Source organism: Dasypus novemcinctus, chromosome 8 (genome assembly GCF_030445035.2).
Source record: "Dasypus novemcinctus isolate mDasNov1 chromosome 8, mDasNov1.1.hap2, whole genome shotgun sequence".
Taxonomy (NCBI): Eukaryota; Metazoa; Chordata; class Mammalia; order Cingulata; family Dasypodidae; genus Dasypus; species Dasypus novemcinctus.
In genome coordinates, this window is record NC_080680.1 from 90,273,466 (window position 1) to 90,294,647 (window position 21,182).

The 21,182-nt window shown below is 38.0% G+C and overlaps 1 protein-coding gene across 14 annotated transcripts in view; it reads right to left on the minus strand.

Moving 5' to 3' along the window:
• RALGPS1 (Ral GEF with PH domain and SH3 binding motif 1) overlaps positions 1 to 21,182 on the minus strand; it is a 469,715-nt gene that overhangs the window by 337,389 nt on the left and 111,144 nt on the right. For all 14 annotated transcript variants that reach the window (XM_058302893.2, XM_058302897.2, XM_058302905.2 and 11 more), the window contains one exon: positions 9,422 to 9,472. In XM_058302893.2, the coding sequence (XP_058158876.1) occupies positions 9,422 to 9,472 (51 nt within the window). The remainder of the gene's footprint in view (positions 1 to 9,421; positions 9,473 to 21,182) is intronic.

The following is a 21,182-nucleotide window of genomic DNA, read 5'->3' on the forward strand; positions in this document are numbered from 1 at the left end:
CCTGGTATGCAAGGATGGTTCAACATAAGAAAATCAATCAATGTAATATACCACATAGACAGACTGAAGGAAAAAAATCACATGATCATATCTATAGATGCAGAAAAAGCATGTGACAAAATACAGCACCCTTTGTTGATAAAAACACTGCAAAAGATAGGAACAGAAAGTAACTTTCTGAACATGATAAAGGGCATATATGAAAAATCCACAGCTAACATCATTTACAATGGTCAAATCCTAAAACCTTTCCCTCTAAGATCAGGAACAAGACAAGGATGCCCACTATCACCCCTTCTATTTAACACTGTCTTAGAAGTACTTGCTCAAGCACTGAGGGCAAGACCCAGATATAAAGAAAAGGAAGAAGTCAAAATTTCACTATTTGCAGATGACATGATCCTTTACATAGAAAGCCCTACAACAAAACTTCTAGAACTTACAAATGAGTTCAGTAAAGTCGCAGGGTATAAGATCAATGCACAAAAATCAGTAGCATTTCTGTACACCAATGATGAGTGATCTGAGGAGGAAACCAAGAAAAAAATACCATTTACAATAGTAAGTAGAAAAATCAAATACCTAGGGATAAATTTAACCAAAGATGTAAAAGACTTATACACAGAAAACTACACAACACTGTTTAAGGAAATCAAAGAAGACCTAAATAAATGGAAGAATATTTCTTGCTCATGGATAGGAAGACTAATTATTATTAAGTTGTCTATCCTACCAAAACTGATCTACAAATTCAAAGCAATCCCAGTAAAAATCAACACAACATTTTTTAATGAACTAGAAAAACTAACTATGAAATTTATTTGGAAAGGAAAGAGGCTCCAAATAGCCAAACTGGAGGAATCACACTACCGGACTTCAAAACATACTACAAAGCTACAGTAGTGAAAACGGCATGATATTGGCACAAGGATAGACACACTGACCAATGGAACCAAATTGAGAATTCTGATATAGATCCTCATATATACAGTCATCTGATATTCGACAAGGCCACCAAGCCCACTCAACTGGGAGAGAATGGCCTCTTTAACAAATGGTGTCTAGAGAATTGGCTATCCATATGCAAAAAAAGGAAAGAGGATTACCATCTCACAACTTAAATAAAAATCAACTCAGGATGGATCAAAGACCTACATGTAAGAGCCAAGACCATAGAGACCTTGGAAAACAATGTAGGGAAGCATCTACAGGAAATGGCTTCATGAACTTCACACCCAAAGCACGAGCAGCAAAAGAACAAATAGATAAATGGGACTTCCTCAAAATTAAAGCCTTTTGCATCTCAAAGGATTTTATCATGAAAGTGAAAAGAGAGCCTACACAATGGGAGAAAATATTTGGTAACCATATATCTGATAGAAGACTTATATCCTGCATATATAAAGAACTCCTATATCTTGAAAATAAAAAGACAAACAATCCATTTTAAAAATGGGGAAAAGATTTAAACAGATGCTTCTCCAAAGAAGATATACAAAAGGCTAAAAGGCACATGAAAAAATGCTCAAAATCAAGAGCTATTAGGGAAATGCAAATCAAAACTATAATGAGATACCATCTTACTCCCATAAGACTGGCAGCTATCAAAAAAACAGAAGACTACAAGTGCTGGAGAAGATGTGGAGGAATGGGAACACTCATCCATTGCTGGTGGGAATGCAGAAGGATCCAGTCATTCTAGAGGACAGTTTAGTGGTTTCTCAAAAAGTTAGCTATAGATTTGCCATATGACCCAGCAATTCCACTGCTAGGTATATACCCAGAAGATCTGAAAATAAGGACACAAACTGACATATGCACACCAATGTTCATAGCAGCATTATACACTATTGCCAAAAGGTGGAATCAACCCAAATGCCCATCAGTGGATGAATGGATAAATAAAATGTGGTATATACATGCAAATGGATTCCACTCAGCTATAAGAAGGAATACAGTGCAAACACATGTGATAACATGGATGAATCTTGAGGACCTTATGTTGAGTGAAGCAAGCCAACAATTGAAGGACAAATACTACATGACCCCTCTGATATGAAATAAGCAAACCGAGCTGTCTCAGATAGCTAAAGACTGGAAGACAGGCTTGAAGGAATTTGGGAGGGAGAGGAAGGTTGTCGGCTGATGTCTACATGGGTGAAGTCTATGATAAACTGGAGGTAAGTATTTGTACAGGGAAGGGATAAGATGGGGGCATAGGGATACCTTTGGGTGGGGCTTTGCAGGCTTGAGGGGGGCTAGAGTTGGGAGGATGGGTCAGATGACCCCAGGAATTTGGGGGAAGGGCTGGGGGGAACCACTGAATATGGGAGAATGTCAGGTATATGGTTGAAACTATACGGTTGAGAAAATTATTTAGAAAATATAATGAGGAAGGGTCATGTTTTTAAGGTGCTTAAGTGGGGGGGCATCTGGTACAGAGGCAAGCTTCTAGGGAGCATGTGAGTGCTCATGTTGTCATAGTGTGTTATAACATTGGGCGGAGACCCATACAATGAGTGTGAGGGTGTACCCATATCCTGGGGAGACCTGATGTTCCCAAATAGAGGGAATTGTGTCTCTCCAGAGACTCGCTGGCTCTCAATTAGTTAGGGCAGTCTAGTATGTCAAGCCCTCAGCATTGTTTCAGTATCTGTAAATCTGGTCCCTCAAGTAGTGGAGACTGTTTGTCACGGTGTGCCCTGAGGGGCAGGGGAGAGAGGTATAGCATGGATGGAAGCAGGGCAACTGGGGGGCCATGGAAGTGCTCCACAAGATCATGAAATGATGGATACAGAACATGTTAACTTACATCTAAAGTGTATAAAAGTCTATAAACTAAAATGTAAACCATAATGTAAAACATAAGGAAACTAAAAATTTAGAAATTTGTACAGTCTAAAATATAAACAATAGTGTAAACCAAAATAGAATCATGTTTGATAGCTATGTTTCAAAATCTGTACATCAGCTGAAGCAAATACAACATGAACACGTAAAAAGATCATTGCTGGGGAAAGGGGAAAAGGGTTTAATGTTGGATATCTGGGAGTTCCCTATATGGTGTATGTGAATTACTGTGATCTAAACCAAAATTAAAAATTAGAAAGAAAAAAAAAAAAAGAAAGGATATAGACACTGAGGAGGAAATGAAAACCTTGCCACTGTACAAATAGGGCAACACCTATTACAGTGATGAAAGGCAAAACATTAGAAACAAAGCTTTATAATATTTTTCATTTTATTAATACACCAACTTATTTTTACTTTATTTTAGTATTTCTAAATTACTATGTCTTCAATTTCTAAACTTTAAACCCATCACTATATTTCAATTTCCTATTAATTGAATTTGGCAATATATTAGGATTCATTGTTGAAGAAGTTTTGGATCACAGAGAGGTTCAACTATGGCAGGGAGGGAACTTTGGTGTGGGGTGTTATTGATAGGGGACACATGGGTGGGGGGGAGTTCTCCAGGGCATGTATATTGGGGACATAAATATGTTATATGTTGGGTATTTTTATAGAAGTTATAGTTACAAATGTCAACTCAGGGAGTGCTCATTTCCCACCCAGGGGAGCTCTGTCATATTCCCCAATAGAACAACAATAATCCCCCAAGTGTGACAGTAAAGATCAACAAGGAAGGATGGTCCAATAATGAGCCCTTGATACTGATGACTATGCTTAGGAGCTGTGTGCTTGAAATATGAACTAGGCCTAGAGCTGTAGGGTGCCTAAGAGTTATCCCCTGAGAGCCTCCATGTTGCTCAAATATGGCCAATCTCTAAGTCAAACTCAGTATGTAAATGCATTACCTTTCCCCCAATGTGGGACATGACTCCTGGGGATGAGCCTCCCTGGCGCCAAGGGATTACTATCAATCACTAACTGGAGAATAACTAGAAAGAGACCTCAAATAAAAGGGTCAACTCAGACCAGCAGAATATCTCAACCTACATGTTGGATCAAGTGTCAAAAACTTTTTGACCTTGAATAAAAAGGAGGAAATGGCAAAGACAAATGAGTTTATATGGCTAAGAGTCTTCCAAAAAGAGTCAGGAGGTCATCAGAGGAATCGTGCTTATGTACACCTCAGCTCGACCCCAGAAAAAGCCAAAGGAGATACAAACCTAGGTACTGGTTCTACTGGAGGCTACGGAGATCCACGGTGTATATGGTCATGACAGATGGATTTGGAGTTTGTGCCATGTCAGAGGGCCCTACCTTGCAATTTGTGCTCCTGAGTGTGATAGAGCTGGACTTAGATGTGACTTTTCTACATATGCCTCTTCTGTCACTTTTACTGAACCTGTGGTTGGTGCTAGGGATGGTCCATACTCAGGAGACTTGAATCTCTGGACTGCCCAAGTGCCAGCTGGGCCCTGAGCCTCAGCAGAGTGGTGACTCCTACTTTCTTGTTCGTTGGTCTTACCCAGGTCAGCTAACAGGGAGGTGAAGATGGTCAACCACCACACCAGGGAATCAATAGCACCTACAATTGCAAGCAAAGGAATTGCATCCATCATCCACGTGGAATCTAAGCCTCCTCTTGATCTAGAGGTGGAGAGGTGGAGAGGGAAATCACCATCCCAGGGTCCACAGAATGGAGGAATAAAATATGGACTAGAGTGGACTTACTGATATTCTACTATAAAACTATTGTGATGAGTAATAGGAGAAATTTTAGCATCGAGTTGGAGAAAGTGGCCACAGTTGTTGCTGAGGGCAGGGAGAGGGTAGAAGAGATATATTGTGGGGGCATTTTTGGGATTTTGAGTTATCCTAAATGATACTGCAGGGTCAGATGCTGGACTTTATATATCCTGCCATAACCCACTGAATGTACTAGGGGAGAGTGCTAACTACAGGGTAAACTATTATCTATGTAGTGCAGCAGTGCCCCAAAATGTGTTCACTGAGTGCAATGAGTGTGCCACAATGATGGGGGAGATTGTTGGTGTGGGAGGAGTGAGGTGGGGGGATAGGGGGTATACAGGAACCTCATATTTTTTGTGTGTGATGTATATATCTTTTAAAAAATACAATTTACAGAAATGATGTGGTGGGGGGTAGGGAGTGGGTTATATGGGAAAAAATGAAATGAAGGAAGGGGGGAGGGAGGGAGGGGGGGAGGGCCGGAGGGGGGGAGAGAGAGAGAGAGGAAGGAAGAAGAAGGAGGAGGAGGAGGAGGAGGAGGAGGAGGAGGGAGGGAGGGAGGGAGGAAGGAAGGAAGGGAGGGAGGGAGGGAGGGAGGGAGGAAGGAAGGATGGATAAACAGAGACAGACCTTTGGGAACCATCAAGTGTACCAATATATGCCTCATATGAGTCCATGAAGGAGTGTGTATGTGTGTGTGTGTGTGTGTGTGTGTATGTGCCATTTCAGTTAGGCTGGTATCAAATCAAATATGACTGTTATAGATTTAGGATATTAAATTTCAATTCCTTGGTAACCACAAATATCTGAAAAATATATTCAGAAAGAAATGAAAAGGGACACAAATGGTACAATACAAAAAAATAAACATGAAAGTAGGCTTTATGGAAGATTTAAGTATCAAAAAATGTATGATTTACAAAGACAAAACAGCAAAATGGCAAAAGAAAGTCCTATATTATCAGTAAATACTTTAAATTTAAATGAATTGAACACTCCATTCAAAACATAGATATTGGCAGATTAGATTTTTTTTTAAAAAAAGCATGACCCAAATATATGCTTTTTACAAGACTCACATTAAATTCAAAGACAAAAATGGGTCAAAAACAACCAATCCAATGTCCACAGAGAAAATGTGGAATGGGTGTGGGAACGGTAGCCATGGTGGCTGCTGGGTGTGGGGAACGGGAGGAAGAGATGAGATGTGGAGGCGTTTTCGGGACGTGGAGTTGTCCTGGATAGTGCTTCACGGACAATTACGGGACATTATAGATCCCCCCAGGGCCCACTGGATGGAACGTGAGAGAGTCTGGGCTATGATGTGGACCATTGACTATGGGGTGCAGTGATGCTCAGAGATGAACTTACCAGGTGCAATGGATGTGTCATGATGATGGGAGAGAGTGTTGCTGTGGGGGGAGTGGGGGGCGGGGGCGGTGGGGTTGAATGGGACCTCATATTTTTCATAATGTAATTAAAATAAATAAATAAATAATAATAAAAAAACAAAAACAAAAACAAACAACAAAAAAAAAAAAATATTCAACAACAACAAAAAAAAATGGGTCAAAAGTGAAAGTATGGAAAAAATATATACCATGCCAGTAGTAACCAAAAGAGAGCTGTAGTAACTATACCAATATCAGACAAAATAGACTTTAAATCCAAAACTGCTATAATGGACAAAGAAGTTCACTATATATTGATAAAGGGGCCAATTCAACTAGAAGACATAACAATTATAAACACATATGCACCTAGCAGCAGAGTCCCAAAACATATGAAGCAAATATTAACAGATTTGACGGGATAAATAGACAGCTCTATATTAATAATAGGAGACTCCAATATTACTTTAAATAATGGATAGAACATCTAAAAAGAAGAACAATAAAGAATAGAAGATTTGAACAGCACTCTAAACCAATTAGACCTAACAGACATACATAGAAATCTTCACCCAATATCAACAGAATACACATTCTTGAGTGCACATGGGTCATTCTACAGGACAGACCACATGGTAGGTACAAAAAAAGTCCCAATAAATTAAAAAAACTGAAATCATACCAAGTATCTTCTCTGGCCACAATGGAATGAAGCTAGAAATTAATAACAAAGGGAGAAGTGGAAAATTACAAATATGAATTTGTAAGAAATATCTTGAGGTGAATGAAAATGAAAATATAACAAACCAAAACTTATGGGAGGTGGCAATGACAGTGCTGAGAGGGCAATTTATAGCTCTAAATGCATATATTTTAAAGAAGGACCTCAAATCAGAGACCTAATCTCAAAACTGGAGGATCTAGAAAAAGATGAGCAAACTAAACCTAAAAAGAGTAGAAAGAAGGAAACAAAAAGGATGAGAGATAAATAAAATAAAGAATAAAATATAATACAGAATCAACAAAACCAGAAGTTGGTTCTTTGAAAAGATCAAGAAAATCAACAAACCTTTACCTAGACTGACAAAGGAAAAAAAGAAAGAGGACACAAGTAACCAAAATCAGAAAAGAAGTGGGGGGACCTTACCTCCCACCCTTCAGAAATGAAAAGGACAATAAGAGGTTACTATGAACAACTTTATACCAACAAATATATAGGTATACACTCAAATGAATTGAAAACAGGGACTTAATCAGATATTTGCACACTGACGCATTATTCACAATTGCCAAAAGAAGGAAGCAATCCAAGGCTATCAAATGATGAACGGATAAACAAAATGTGGTATATATAAATACAATGGAAAATTATTCATCCCATAAAAACGAATGAAGTTCTGGTTCATTTAACAACATGCATGAACCTTGAAGACATCATGTTGAAAGAAATAAGCCAGATACAAAAGGACAAATATTGCAGGATCTCATTGATATGAAATAATTAAAGTAAGCAAACTCAGAGAGTCAGAAACCAGAATATATGTTACCAAGGGTCAGGGTAGGGGTATGGGGAGTTAATGCTTAAATTGTACAGTTTCTATTTCAGTTGATGGAAGATGGTGATGATAGTAGCAAAACATTGTGAATGTAATTAATAGCACTGAATTATATATCTGAATGTGGTTAGAAAGGGAAATTTTAGGTTGTATATGTTACTAGAATAAATAATTCTTTAAAATATCCATGGGATTTTTAAAACAGTGAACCCTAAGGTAAACCATATATTAACTATAGTTAATAATACAATTATAAAAATATTATTTCATTACCTTTAAGAAATATACCCACTACTGCAAGGTATTAATAATAGGGTAATATATGGAAATTTTATATTTTATGCATGACTTTTTGGAAACCTACAGTTTTTCTAACAAAAAAAGAGCAAGTATAGCTCTGTTCCCCAAATTTAACACACAAACACATACGTACACACAATAATACAAATTACTGCCACTTCACACAAAATGCTGAAGGCAGCTAGTACTGCTAGTCATTTCCTCATTTGTAATAGGTTAGATGCCAGATCTCAGAAGGCCTGGGTAGTTTGTCTGGCTTTGTTAAAATATAGTCTTTCTTAAAGACTTTACAGTCACTGTAACACAAGAAGAAGGGCATTACATTGAATGTTCTGGGATTCAGATTGTGGAGTTTTTGTTGTTTTTGTTGTTGTTGTTTTTTAAATGTAGTGGTTTTTAAAAAAGATTTATTTTATTTATTTATTTATTCCCCCTGCTCGTTGTTTGTGTTCACTGTCTGCTCTCTGTGTCCATCAAATTGTGGTTTTAGCAAACACCTTCTGACATATCTCTCCACCCACACCTGTCTTCGCTGAAACTTGAACCTCACCCACAAGGCTGGGTCACCTCAATCATGTTTGTTCATCCTGACCCGACGCTACTGACCTTAGGTGACTGAACCAGTACTTACCACGTGGCTAAATTGGGCTGGACTGAGCTGCAAGTCTCAGTCTAGGACAGTGGCTTCAATGAGGAACATGTAAATGGGGGCTCTTCGGGGAGACCAAGTTGGCCCACATGCACGGACAGGAAAGAAGGCAGGAAACAGAGGGAAAGAGAAAAACAGAGTCTAGAAGCAGAGACTGCCTGTTTCTGGGTGGCTCTACAGGCTAATTGAATTATGTAAAGGATGCCCTTTATCTTTATAATAAATTCTTCTTCTCTCCATTAAGCAACTTTGAAATGGATTTCTGTTACTTGCTAACAAAAAAAAAGAATCCTGACTGAAATAACTGTAAAGCCTTGTTGTCAACTGCTAAACATTTCAGGTTTTTTAAAGATGAGAATCAACTTTTTCCCTTTATTAAATAAGCTGTTTCCAAAACTATACATATGCCTTTAATGTACATGTGTGTGGGTTTTGCTGTGACAACTGGTTTCTAAAACAGAAACAAGGCAACCACCAGAATATGGGATCAACAAACAGAAGAAAAGTTCTCTAGAAAAATATTCTGCTCACATCACCTTCTTGGCAGTGAACGTTTTTGGCAGGAGAAGCCTAGGAAAAGAATTAGCATGGCATGGCCTGATTTGCAGGTATGGAGAACTGTGGGCACCAACTGCTTCCATCCTGACAATCATGTACTGGTCGAGATAACATTCTCTGGAGAACCCAAATACAAACTCAAAGAATGAGCATTGTCAAGAATGGAAAGTTCCTGGATGCTCTCATTAACAGTTTTAAAATTGATAACTTGCATTTATGGAGACTTTAAGAGAGAAACTGACTGAGTAAACCCTCTCTTCCCAGTTATAACCTTCACATAGGAATATAAAGGACAAAGTACAAACCTCCGGCTGGATGGCTTTAAACACAGGTATGTCCATTAATGTAATCTGGCTCTGCAAAAAAGGATAATTGGTGTTAGAAAATACTGTAAATCAAAGATAATTTTCATATTACTTTTGATCAATACTGTGTAATACCACATTTATAAAAGGTATACATTCCCCCTTGAAATGAAAAAACAAGGTAGACTCGAGTATAAAATAGGGTAAATTTTTAAAATGTCTGTTCCACCTCTTCCCTCTTCATAAATCTTGATCCACACCCTCTTTCTTGAATGTGAGAAGAACTTTCAATTTAATAATTTATAATAGTTGTTTATTGAATGGGACTGGGCATAAAGGGAACATTTTTAGTTTGGACATTTTTCTACTATTTGAGTTTTCATCTCAAGCATGAATTAATTTTGTAATTCTTAAAAGTTCTAGACATACATTGAAAATAAGAATGCTAAACAGAGACACCATTATTCTAAATTTAAATTTATTTTAAAATTATGGTTTATATAAAATGTACATTTTTTCCAATGCTTATGCCTCCCCTAAATTATACATTAGAGTTCTAATTCAGGATGCATCCACAGACCAGTGTTCGTCTGCCAACTGCTTGTTCCACCAATCCAGAAGATAAGTACAGAAACTGACATCAAGCATTTGGAAACTTTTATAGCAATTTGATATTGTTGCAACACTTTAAAATACACTCCTCCTTCTCCTAATTCTCATCCCCTAGTAACCTCTAATCTACTTTCTGTCCCTGCAAATTTGCTATTTCTAGGCATCTCTTATAAGTGACATCATATAATATCAGTCCTTATGTGACATGCTTATAGAATAATTTTTAAGGTTCTTCCATGTTGCAGCATGTCTCAGGAATTCATTATTTCTTATGGCTGAATAATATTCCATTATATGTACGTACCACATTTGTTTTATCCATTCATTTATTGAGAGCCCTTGGTTTGTTTCCACTTTTGATTATGGTGAATAATGAATGTTGCTGTAAACATTGGTGTACAAGTATCTGTTTGAGACCCTGTTTTCACTTTCTTTGGTATATCCTAGAAGAGTAATTTTAAATTTAATTTTTTGAGGACCCGCCATATTGCTTTCCATGGTGGCTATACCATTTTACATTCCTATAATAATGCACTAGAGTTTCAATATCTCTGCATACTCTCCAACACTTATTTTCTGGTTTTTAAAATAATACACATCCTTCTGAGTGTAAAGTGGTATCTCATTGTGATTTTGATATGCATTTCCCTGATGGCTAATCATGTTGAGCCATTTGTGTATTTTTGGAAAAATATCTATTCAAGCACTTGCCCATTTTTAAATTGAGTTTTTTTTGTTGTTACATTGTAAAAGATCTTCATATATTTTAGATATTAAGCCCTTATTTTATATGTGGCTTATGACTATTTTCTCCCATTCTGTTGGCTATCTTTTCACTTTCTTCATAATGTCCTTTGATGCATAAAAGTTCTTAATTTTGCTTTTGGTGTCATATCTAAGAATCTATTACCAAAGAATCCATTACCAAATCCCAAGTCATTAAGATTTGCCCCTTATATTATCTTCTAGGAGTTTTATAGTTTTAGCTCTTATATTTAGGTCATTGATCCATTTTGAGTTAATTTTGGTTTATGGAGTAAGGTAAGGGTCTAGTTTCATTCTTTTGCATGTGCATAATATTTGTTGATGAGGCTATTCTTTCCCATACTGCATGTACTTAGCACCCTCATTAAAAGCAAATGTGGCTCTCAAGTGATTGGGCTTCCGCCTACCATATGGGAGGACCCGGGTTCAATCCCTGGGCCTCCTGGTAAAGGCGTGCCTGCATGGTGAGCCAGTGCCCACGCAAGTGAGTCACACAGCAATATGATGACACAACAAAAGAGAGACGGAGGGAGGGTCAAGGTGAGGTGCAACAGAAATCAGGAACTGAGGTGGTACAAGTGACAGGGAACCTCTCTCCACATCAGAGGTCCCCAGGATTGAATCTCGGTGAATCCTAGAGGAGAAAAAATGAAAAGAGAAGACAAAAAGAGAAGAGAAATAGACACAGAAGATCACACAGCAAATGGACACAGACAACAAAAACAGAGGGACAGGGGGTAGGGTAAGAGGAAAAAAAAACAATTAGTATTTTAAAATAACCAAAAAAATTACAAAAAAGAAAAAAAAGCCAATTAGCCATAAATATGCAAGTCTATTTCTGGTCTTCCAATTCTGTTTCTTTGATCTGTAGGTCTATCTTTATGCTAGTACTATCTTTATGCTAGTATACTGTTTTCATTACTGTAGCTTTGTAGCACAATTTGAAATCAGGAAGTGGGCATCCTCCAACTTTGTTCTTTTTTCAAAATTGTCTAGCTTTTTGGGGCTGATTTAATTTCCTAGGCTGCTCAAAGCAGATGCCATGAAATGGGTTGGCTTTCAACAATGAAAATTTACTAGCTTATAGTTTGGGCCATCAGAATGTCTAAATCAAGGCAACATCAAGGCAATGCTTTCTTCCCAAAGACTGGCTGCATCCTTGGCTCCTCGGCAACATGGCAAAGCACATCGTGGCACCTGCTGGTCTCTCCCTTCTCTCCCAGGTTTTGCTGACTTCGGTATCTTGTTTCCATGGTTTTCTCTCTCTCTGTCTATATTTCATTCTCTTATAAAGACTCCAGTAAGAAGATTAGGACCCATTCAGGTTGAGATGGGTTACACCTTAATATAAGTATCCTCATCAAAAGGTTCTACTTATTACGGTTTAGGAACGATTAAATTTAAAAACATGTTTTGTTGTTCTGAGCAACACACAGCTTCAAACCACCACATGGGCCCCTTGCCTTAAGAATTTGAGAATTGGGTTTTCCATTTCTACTAAAATGACTGATGGAATTTTGATAGGGATTGCCATGAATTTGTAGATTGCTTAGGATAATATGGACATCTTAATAATATTGTTTTCTAATCTACAAATATGGAAATTCTTGCCCTTTATTTAGGTTTTAATTTCTATCAGCATTGTTTTATAGTTTTCAGTATACATGTCTTTTATATCATTGGTTAAATTTATTCCTAGATATTTTGTTCTTTTGGATGCTATTGAAACAGAACTGTTTTCTTAATTTCCTCTCTGAATTGTTCATTGATAATGGTTTTTGAGTGTTAATCTTGTACCCTGCCACTTTGCTGAAATTGTTTATTAGCTCTAGTAGTTTTCTTGTGGATTTTCCATTGGATTTTCTATATTTAAGATCATGTCATCTGCAAATAGGGATGTTTCTGTTGGATTTTCTGTATATAAGATTATGCCATCTGAAACTAGAGATGGTTTTACGTCTTCCTTTCCAATTTGGATACCTTTAATTTCTTTTTCTTGCCTAATTTCTCTGGTTAGAACTTGTAGTACAATACTGAACAGCAGTAATAAAAGTAGGCATCCTTGTATTGTTCCTGATCTTAAGGAGAAGGCTTTAAATCTTTCACCATTGAAAATGTTGTTATCTGTGGGGTTTTTTATAAATGGACTTTATCATGTTAAGAAAGTTCCCTTTTATTCCTAGTTTTTGGAGAATTTTGACCAAGAAAGGGTGCTGGATTTTGTCAAAGGCCTTTTCTGCATCTATTGAGATAATTATGTGTATTTTTTCCTTCATTCTATTTATATGGTGTATTACACTGATTGATTTTCATATGTTGAACCACCCTTGCATTCCTAGAATAAATCCCTATTGGTCATGGTGAATCACCTTTTACTATGCCATTGGATTTGGTTTACTAATATTTTGTTAAGTATATTTGCGTCTATATTCATAAGGGAAATTGGTATATAATTTTCTTTTCTTGTGATATCTTTATCAGGCTTTAGAATCAGGGTAAGGCTGGCCTTACAAAATAAATTAGGAAATGTTCCTTCTGTTGAAATTCTTTGGAAAAGTTTGAGAAGGATTGGTATTAATTCTTATATAATATTTGGTAGAATTCATCAGTGAAGCCATCTGGTCCGGGACTTTTCTTTGGTGAAGGCAACATTTTATTGTATTTTTAAAATATATATATCAATCCTCAACAGATTGGAAGTGAAAAAACTGGTCCTTATCACAGCTAGCTTGAGAAGCACTAGTATCATTAATAGAGAAAACACACATTAGGTAAAAAGGCTGTTCCCATTGTTGGAGGCTCATCTGGCAGAAGTAGGAGAAGGCATTGTGCTGACAATTTTGCAAACCACAGGATGGACTGAGCTGATATACCTCCATATGTCACACAGAATAACAAATGTCAATTAACAGATGCCCTTATGACAGGCTAAGGAAAGGAGAGCTGAAGGTCTTTGGATGCCTGTTAATGAGAGAAGACACCCTGTCCACTAAACACAAAGTCACCTGGACAATATGATCCAGAGCAAATGAGGGCTCTGAAATCAGTGGGTATGTGTCTAGATACTATCACTAACAGAAATATTTTCTTTGACACTTGACTTAACCTCTCCTAGTTTCAGATATCATGTCTAGAAAATGGTGACAATAATTTCTATCTTACAGGTTCTCTGTAAAAATTCAAGACAAGATGCAGAATATCTGGCACTTGACAGTTCCCCTCCACCGTGTGTGTGTGTGTGTGTGTGTGTTTGTGTTTGGCAAAGGGAAGTCACAAAGATGGGCCCATGCACTGGTATGTGAACTTATGGTTCCTGACCAATACACGAGCTAGGAAATACGGGACCATTAATTTGGTTGAATATCCATGCATTGAAGTTGCTCTAGAGAAAATTTTAAAAAAGGCTGTTACATTGAGCCAACAAACACTGTTATGAAAAACAATGTATTAAGAATACAGTAGAGGAGGATTGTGGAAAGATGGCAGAGTAGGAAGCTCCAGCAATCAGTTCTCCCACCAAAACAACTGTTGAACTGGCAGGAACTGTCTGAATCAACTTTTCTGAAACACTGGAGCCTAGTGGAACACTGGGAAGCATCCAGGGAAGAGCTGGAGAAAGAGGCTGGTAAATTGCTGTAAATACCAGGGAATTTCACCTTCTCTTACATAGCTACCACCCCCCATTCTCCAGCTGCATGGCAGGCAGCAGTGGGGATTGCAGACCATGCTCCTGGTACAGCCTGCTGGTGCCAGGATGCATTGTAAGGACATAGTCCTCCAAAATCCAGGGATGTGTGATTTATTCATTGATTACTACTTTTAAATCAACTTCTTCAAATCCCTAGGGGGTTGTTTGGAGCGCAGTCTTTGTTTCAACCCCCCCCCCCCCCCCGCAGGCAAAAGCGGCAGAGGAGTCTTAAAGAGGCAGTATCTATTTTTCCCCCTTTTCTCCTTTTGGGTACACACATAGTTTTGAAAAGTCACAAATTGATGGCTCCAGCCCTCAAAAAGATAAATAAATAAATAAATAACTCACAAACCCAGGGAAGTGGAAGAACAAAATTTCCAGAATTATAACAACATAACACTCCAAACGTCCAATTCACAGCAAAAAAAAAAATACAAAACACAAAAGAAACAGAAATATATGGCCCATTTACAGAAAAAAAATTTTTTGCCAGGAGCCATCCCTGAGGAAGTTCATATCTTGGAACTATTAGTCAAAGACTTTAAATTAACTGTCTTAAATGTGTTCAATGAGCTAAAGAAATCCACCTACAAAGAACTAAAGGAAATTAGGAAAACATTATCTGAACAAAAGGAAATTATAAAAAGGAACCAAACAGAAGTTTTGGAGCTGGAAAGTACAGTAATTGAAATGAAAAACTCATTAGATGGATTCAACAGATTTCAATAGGTAGAAGCAAGGATCAGCAAACTTGGAGACAAAAAAATTAAATTATCTAGAAAGAAAAACTAATGAAGAAAAATGAAGAGAGCCTGAGGGACCTATGGAACACATCAACATAAGCATGTTGGAGTCCCAGAAGAACAAGAAAGGGAGAAAGGGACAAAAAAAGTATCTTAAGAAATAATGGCCAAAAGAAAAAAAAAAAAAAAAAAAGAAAGACTGGCCAAAAACTTCCCAAATCTGATGAAAGACTTGACTATACATATCCAGAAAGGTCAATGAACTACAAGCCGGTGGACTCTTAAGAGACCCATCCAAAGAAACATAAGAAAACTGTCAAAATCCAAAGACAAAGAAGGCTTTTAAAGCAGCAAGAGAAAGGCAGCTTGTCACATACAAGGGATCCCCAATAATATTAACAGTGGATTTCTCATCAGAAACCCTAAAGGCCAGAAAACAGTGGGATGACATATTTAATCCTTAAAGAAAACTGTCCACTGAGATTCTATATATGGCAAAGTTATCTTTCAAAAATGAAAGAGAAATTACACATTTGAAGATAAGGAAAACCCTAAAGTTTGAAGTTACCAGAATATTTGCCCTACAGGAAATGCTAAAGAAGAGTCCTTCAGGCTGAAATAAAAGGATACCAGATAGTAACTCTTAGCCAGAAGAAGAAATAAAAAACACTGGTAAAGGTAACTACATAGGTAAATATAAAATCCTGTAATATTGGTTTGTAATATTTCCCCCACTCCTGCCATGACTTAAAAGGCAAATGTGTAAAATAACATTTTAAGGGAAACGGACTTTGGCCCAGTGGTTAGGGCGTCCGTCTACCACATGGGAGGTCCGCGGTTCAAACCCTGGGCCTCCTTGACCCGTGTGGAGCTGGCCATGCGCAGTGCTGATGCGCGCAAGGAGTGCCCTGCCACGCAGGTTGTGTCCCCCGCGTGGGGGAGCCCCACGCGCAAGGAGTGCGCCCGTGAGGAAAGCCGCCCAGCGTGAAAAGAAAGTGCAGCCTGCCCAGGAATGGCGCCGCCCACACTTCCCGTGCCGCTGACGACAACAGAAGCGGACAAAGAAACAAGACGCAGCAAATGGACACCAAGAACAGACAACCAGGGGAGGGGGGGAAATTAAATAAATAAATCTTTAAAAAAAATAAAATAAATAAATAACATTTTAAGTATAGGCTAAAGGTCATACAGTGTATGAATATATCATCTGAGACAATAACCATATAAAGGCAGAGGAAAGGAGATATACAGGAGAGTTTGTATATCTACAGAAACGAAGTACTAGTCAAACTAGATTATTATTAATTTAAGATGGAAATGTAACTACAAAGGTAATCACTAAGAAAAAAACTAAAAAATATAGAGAAAAGAAAATGGTACACTACAAAAAAACACCTAAACACACAAAAAAAGGCATTAATGGAGCAATTGAAATGGAGTTTTAGCTTTTACATCAAAAGTACAAGTAGCAAAAGAAAAAAATAGATAAAATGGACTTCAAAATTAAAAACCTTTGTGCATCAAAGGATGTGATAGGGAGAAAGTAAAAAGACAACTTACAGAGTGGGGAAAAAATATTGGGGAACCATGTATCTGGTAAGAATTTAATATTCAGAATATATAAAGACCTCCTACAACTCAACAACTAAAAGACAAACAACTCAATTTAAAAACAGGCAAAGGACTTGAATACTGGTTAAAATTATTTTTACGTTATGTATATTTAATCAAAAGGTGGGGGGGGGCGGAGAATACATTAGAGAAAAATGGCAATACACACAAGCATGTGAAGGGTGACCATAATTCAGAGCTTAGGTGTGGAATTGTGGGCAGCTCCTGGCACAATTCAAAGGTGTTGCAAGGTCAGTAGATTTTTGAAAAGCACAGGATGCAGGCCACAGCAAATCATCCTCAGGGCTGAGAAGAGGGAAATCAGCAGGTGGCTTCAGCAAAAGCCCCTTTTTCCCCTCCAAAGGGCTATTGTTCTTCATAGACACAGTGGCAAAAGGCTGCCAGTAACAGAAGCTCAGTAGAGATAGTGGATTGCATCAGGAAGAAAAAAAGCACTTGGAGGGAATCTGAGCCCTTCCACCTCTGGGTTCCACCCACCAATGACAAGGAGGCATTTGACATTAGTACAACATAGATCTGGCACTCATGATCTGGATGTGGAGTGGCTAGTAAGGTCCAAAGGCCTATAGGCCTGTGTCTGGGCCACAGGACCCAGAGCTTTGTCCTGGACAGTGCAAACAGACTGGCATTGCTTCTGCCAGTCCCACTGAGACTGTAAACCAAGTGCTCCTTATATCTGGATTTAGTCTGTCATCCTAGGGAACAGAAATGCCTTGTGAAAACAGGAGATTTAAGCTGAAAGCTCAGAGGGCCTTAGAAATCTCTCCAGTGGGCAAGTTAAATCCCTATCCAGAAGAACCAACAGGAAGTTTGCAATGTCATTTAGGAAAAGAACCAAAAGTGGGAAACGGACTTTGGCCCAGTGGTTAGGGCGTCCGTCTACCACATGGGAGGCCCGCGGTTCAAGCCCCGGGCCTCCTTGACCCGTGTGGAGCTGGCCCATGCGCAGTACTGATGCTCGCAAGGAGTGCCGTGCCACACAGGGGTGTCCCCCGCGTAGGGGAGCCCCACGCGCAAGGAGTGTGCCCCCTAAGGAAAGCCGCCCAGTGCGAAGGAGGGAGCAGCCTGCCGAGGAATGGCGCCGCCCACACTTCCCGTGCCGCTGATGACAACAGAAGCGGACAAAGAAACAAGACACAGCAAAAAGACACAGAAAACAGACAACCGGGGGAGGGGAGGGGAATTAAATAAATAATAAATCTTTAAAAAAAAAAAAAAGTTTGCTAAAGAGAATAAGAGAAAACCTCCTGTCCATCGTGCCATCAGTTCTAGATTTTGCTACTGAATTTCCAAGTGATTTATTAAAATAGTGATCTTAATTACAGATTTTTTGATGATCTCACTTTCAAATATTCTGATCCCTCCTCAAATCCTAAGTCAGAAAGTGTGTTCGGTTGCTTTAGTCAAAACAAGTAAACAACAGAGGTCCCCAGACTTAAAATAGACTACCTAGTCCTAAACATACAATCTGAAGGTTTCATAAAATCTGAAGGCTTCTAGAAAAATCTCTCTCATTTCTAACCTCTCAACTCTGACCAAAAAAGATATAGTTTCCAAAGTATCAACACAAGATACTTCGAAAAACTCAATGGCTGAGCCTTATTTTTGGAAACAAATGCATTAATACAGGATGTCTAGTTAAACTAATTAGCTGGTAGTGCCTTTCTTAATCAGAGTCCCTTCTCCCCCTTCCTCCTAGACAAGGCCCCCTAAAACTCCAAGCTTTTAAAGAAAACTATCAATCTCCACACATTAAAAAAGTACAACGAGGACTTAAAGGAAAAGGTGGCATTAATTACATGAATAAAAGAAAGCTCCCTGGTTAGCCAAAAAGGAAAAAAAAATGTTTCTTGGATATATTGAACATAGTGTTTCTCCCCTTACCTCCAAGCCCCTAAAGAAACAAACAAAAACAGTTGGCAAATAAATGGTATGTCTTAAAATTAAGGATATCTTAAAGTTTCCATTTATTATTATTTTTAATCCTCAATCTATTTTTTTTTTCTAATTTTAAGGAAGCTTTAGATTACATAAATGTTACAGGAAAAACTGTAGGAGATTCCCATATACCGCATCCCCTCGCCCTCCCACAATTTCCCTATTAACATCTTTCATTAGTGTGGTACATTTGTTACAATTGATGAACACACATTGAAGCACTGCTACTAACTATGGATTATAGTTTACAATACAGTTTACACTCTGACCTGCACAATTTGTAGGTTATGACAAAATATACAATGGCCTGTATCTGTCACTGCAATGCATGCAGGACAACTCCAATGTCCCAAAATGCCTCCATATTACACCTGTTCTTTCCTCTCCCATTTCTCAGTACCTCTGACGGCCACTGCCTTTATATCGATGATAAGAGTTCTTCCACTGCTACAATAATAATAAGCCTACTTTAGTCCACTGATGAAAACATTTTGAAGCATTGCTACTAATCATGGTCTGTAGTTAACATTATAGTTTACACTTTGTACTGCACAATTTTATAGGTTTTGACAATATGTATAATGGCTTGTATCCATTATTGCAATGTCATGCAGTATAATTCCAATTCCCAAAAATGTCCCAGGTTACACCTATTCTTCCCTCTCCCTCCACTCAGAACCTCTGGTGGCCACTGACTTTACATCAATGATACATGTTCTTCCATTGCTAGAATAATAATAAGTCTACTTTAGTCCATAGTTGCATTCCCCCCTAATGTCTGTTCATTCCACAGGAGCACATACCTGACAATTTTAGAATTGTAGTCAGAGATACACAAAATAAAACAGGAAAATAACATTCTTTGTCCATCAGTGCCATTACTACCACTCACTGTTTATCAGTGCCATCACTACTAATAGAACTGTTATTTTTGGAAAATAATCTGGCAGTTTCTCAAATAAAAGTGTTTTTGAACTTTTTATTTTTTAAAAATGTCAAACTTACAAAAAAGTTGCAAGAACAGTATAATGAACTCTCACAATCCTTCATATGCTTCATGTGCTTTATCTGTATCTATGTACATAATTATATACACACATTTTTCTGAACTTTTTGATAGTAAGATGCAGATATTCTGACTTTCAGCCCTAAATACTTCAGTGTAGATTTCCTAAGAACAAGATCATCCTCTTGCATAATGATAAAATTATGGCAAAACATTAAATTCAGGAATTTTTTCATTGATACACTATTATACAGACCATATTCAAATTTTGCCAATTATCACAATACTGTTCTTTACAGCAACTTTTCTTGATCTTGAATCATGCATAGCATTTAAATATTATCTCAAAAAAATTGAAATGAGCATATTTTTTATGCAAAAATCCCTATAACTATGGAAAGAAAAGCACTGATATACAAGATTTTAGAAAGAGATAGAGAAATATAAATACAGATGTTTACCTTACCACTATTTGTAGTAGCAAAAAATCTGTAAACAACTTCAGTGACAATCAAAAGGGACTTTTGAAAAAATTATCATATATCCAGTCTCTGAAATATTTTGAATCTATTAAAAACTGAATTAAAATATACATGTTGACCTGGAAAGATGTCAATGATCTATTGATGAATAATAAAGACAAGTTCCAGCATCCCTTTTCTTTATTAGAAAAGTTGTAGATTTATAGAAAAATCATGCTGAACTCCCCCCACCATCACTTCCACAAACACAGTGTTTTCCCTAATTACATTAATGTGGCATCTTTGTTACAGTTGGTGAAGGAATATTATAATTATACTTTTAATTATAGTCCATAGTTTACATTAGGGTTTTCTACTTGTGCTGTACAGCCCTACATTGTTTTTTAAAAATGTTTATTCTGGTAACATATATACAACCTAAAATTTCCCCTTTCAACCTCATTCATTTCAGATTTTTTTTTTAAAGATTTCTTTCTTTCTTTCTTTCTTTCTTTCTCTCCCTCCCCCCCACCCCCCGCCGCAATATCCCGGTTGTCTGTTCTCTGTGTCTATTTGCTGTGTCTTCTTTGTACGCTTCTGTTGTTGTCAGTGGCACGGGAACCTGTGTTTCTTTTTGTTGCATCATCTTGTTTGTCAGCTCTGTGTGTGTGCAGCACCATTCCTGGGCATGCTTCACTTTCTTTCGCACTGGGCGGCTCTCCTTACGGGGCGCACTACTTGCGTGTGGGGCTCCCCTACACAGGAGACACCCCTGCTTGGCACGGCACTCCTGGCACGCATCAGCACTGCGAGTGAGCCAGCTCCACACGGGTCAAGGAGGCCCAGGGTTTGAACCACGGACCTCCCATATGGTAGAAGGACACCCTAACCACTGCGCCAAGTCCACTGCCCATCA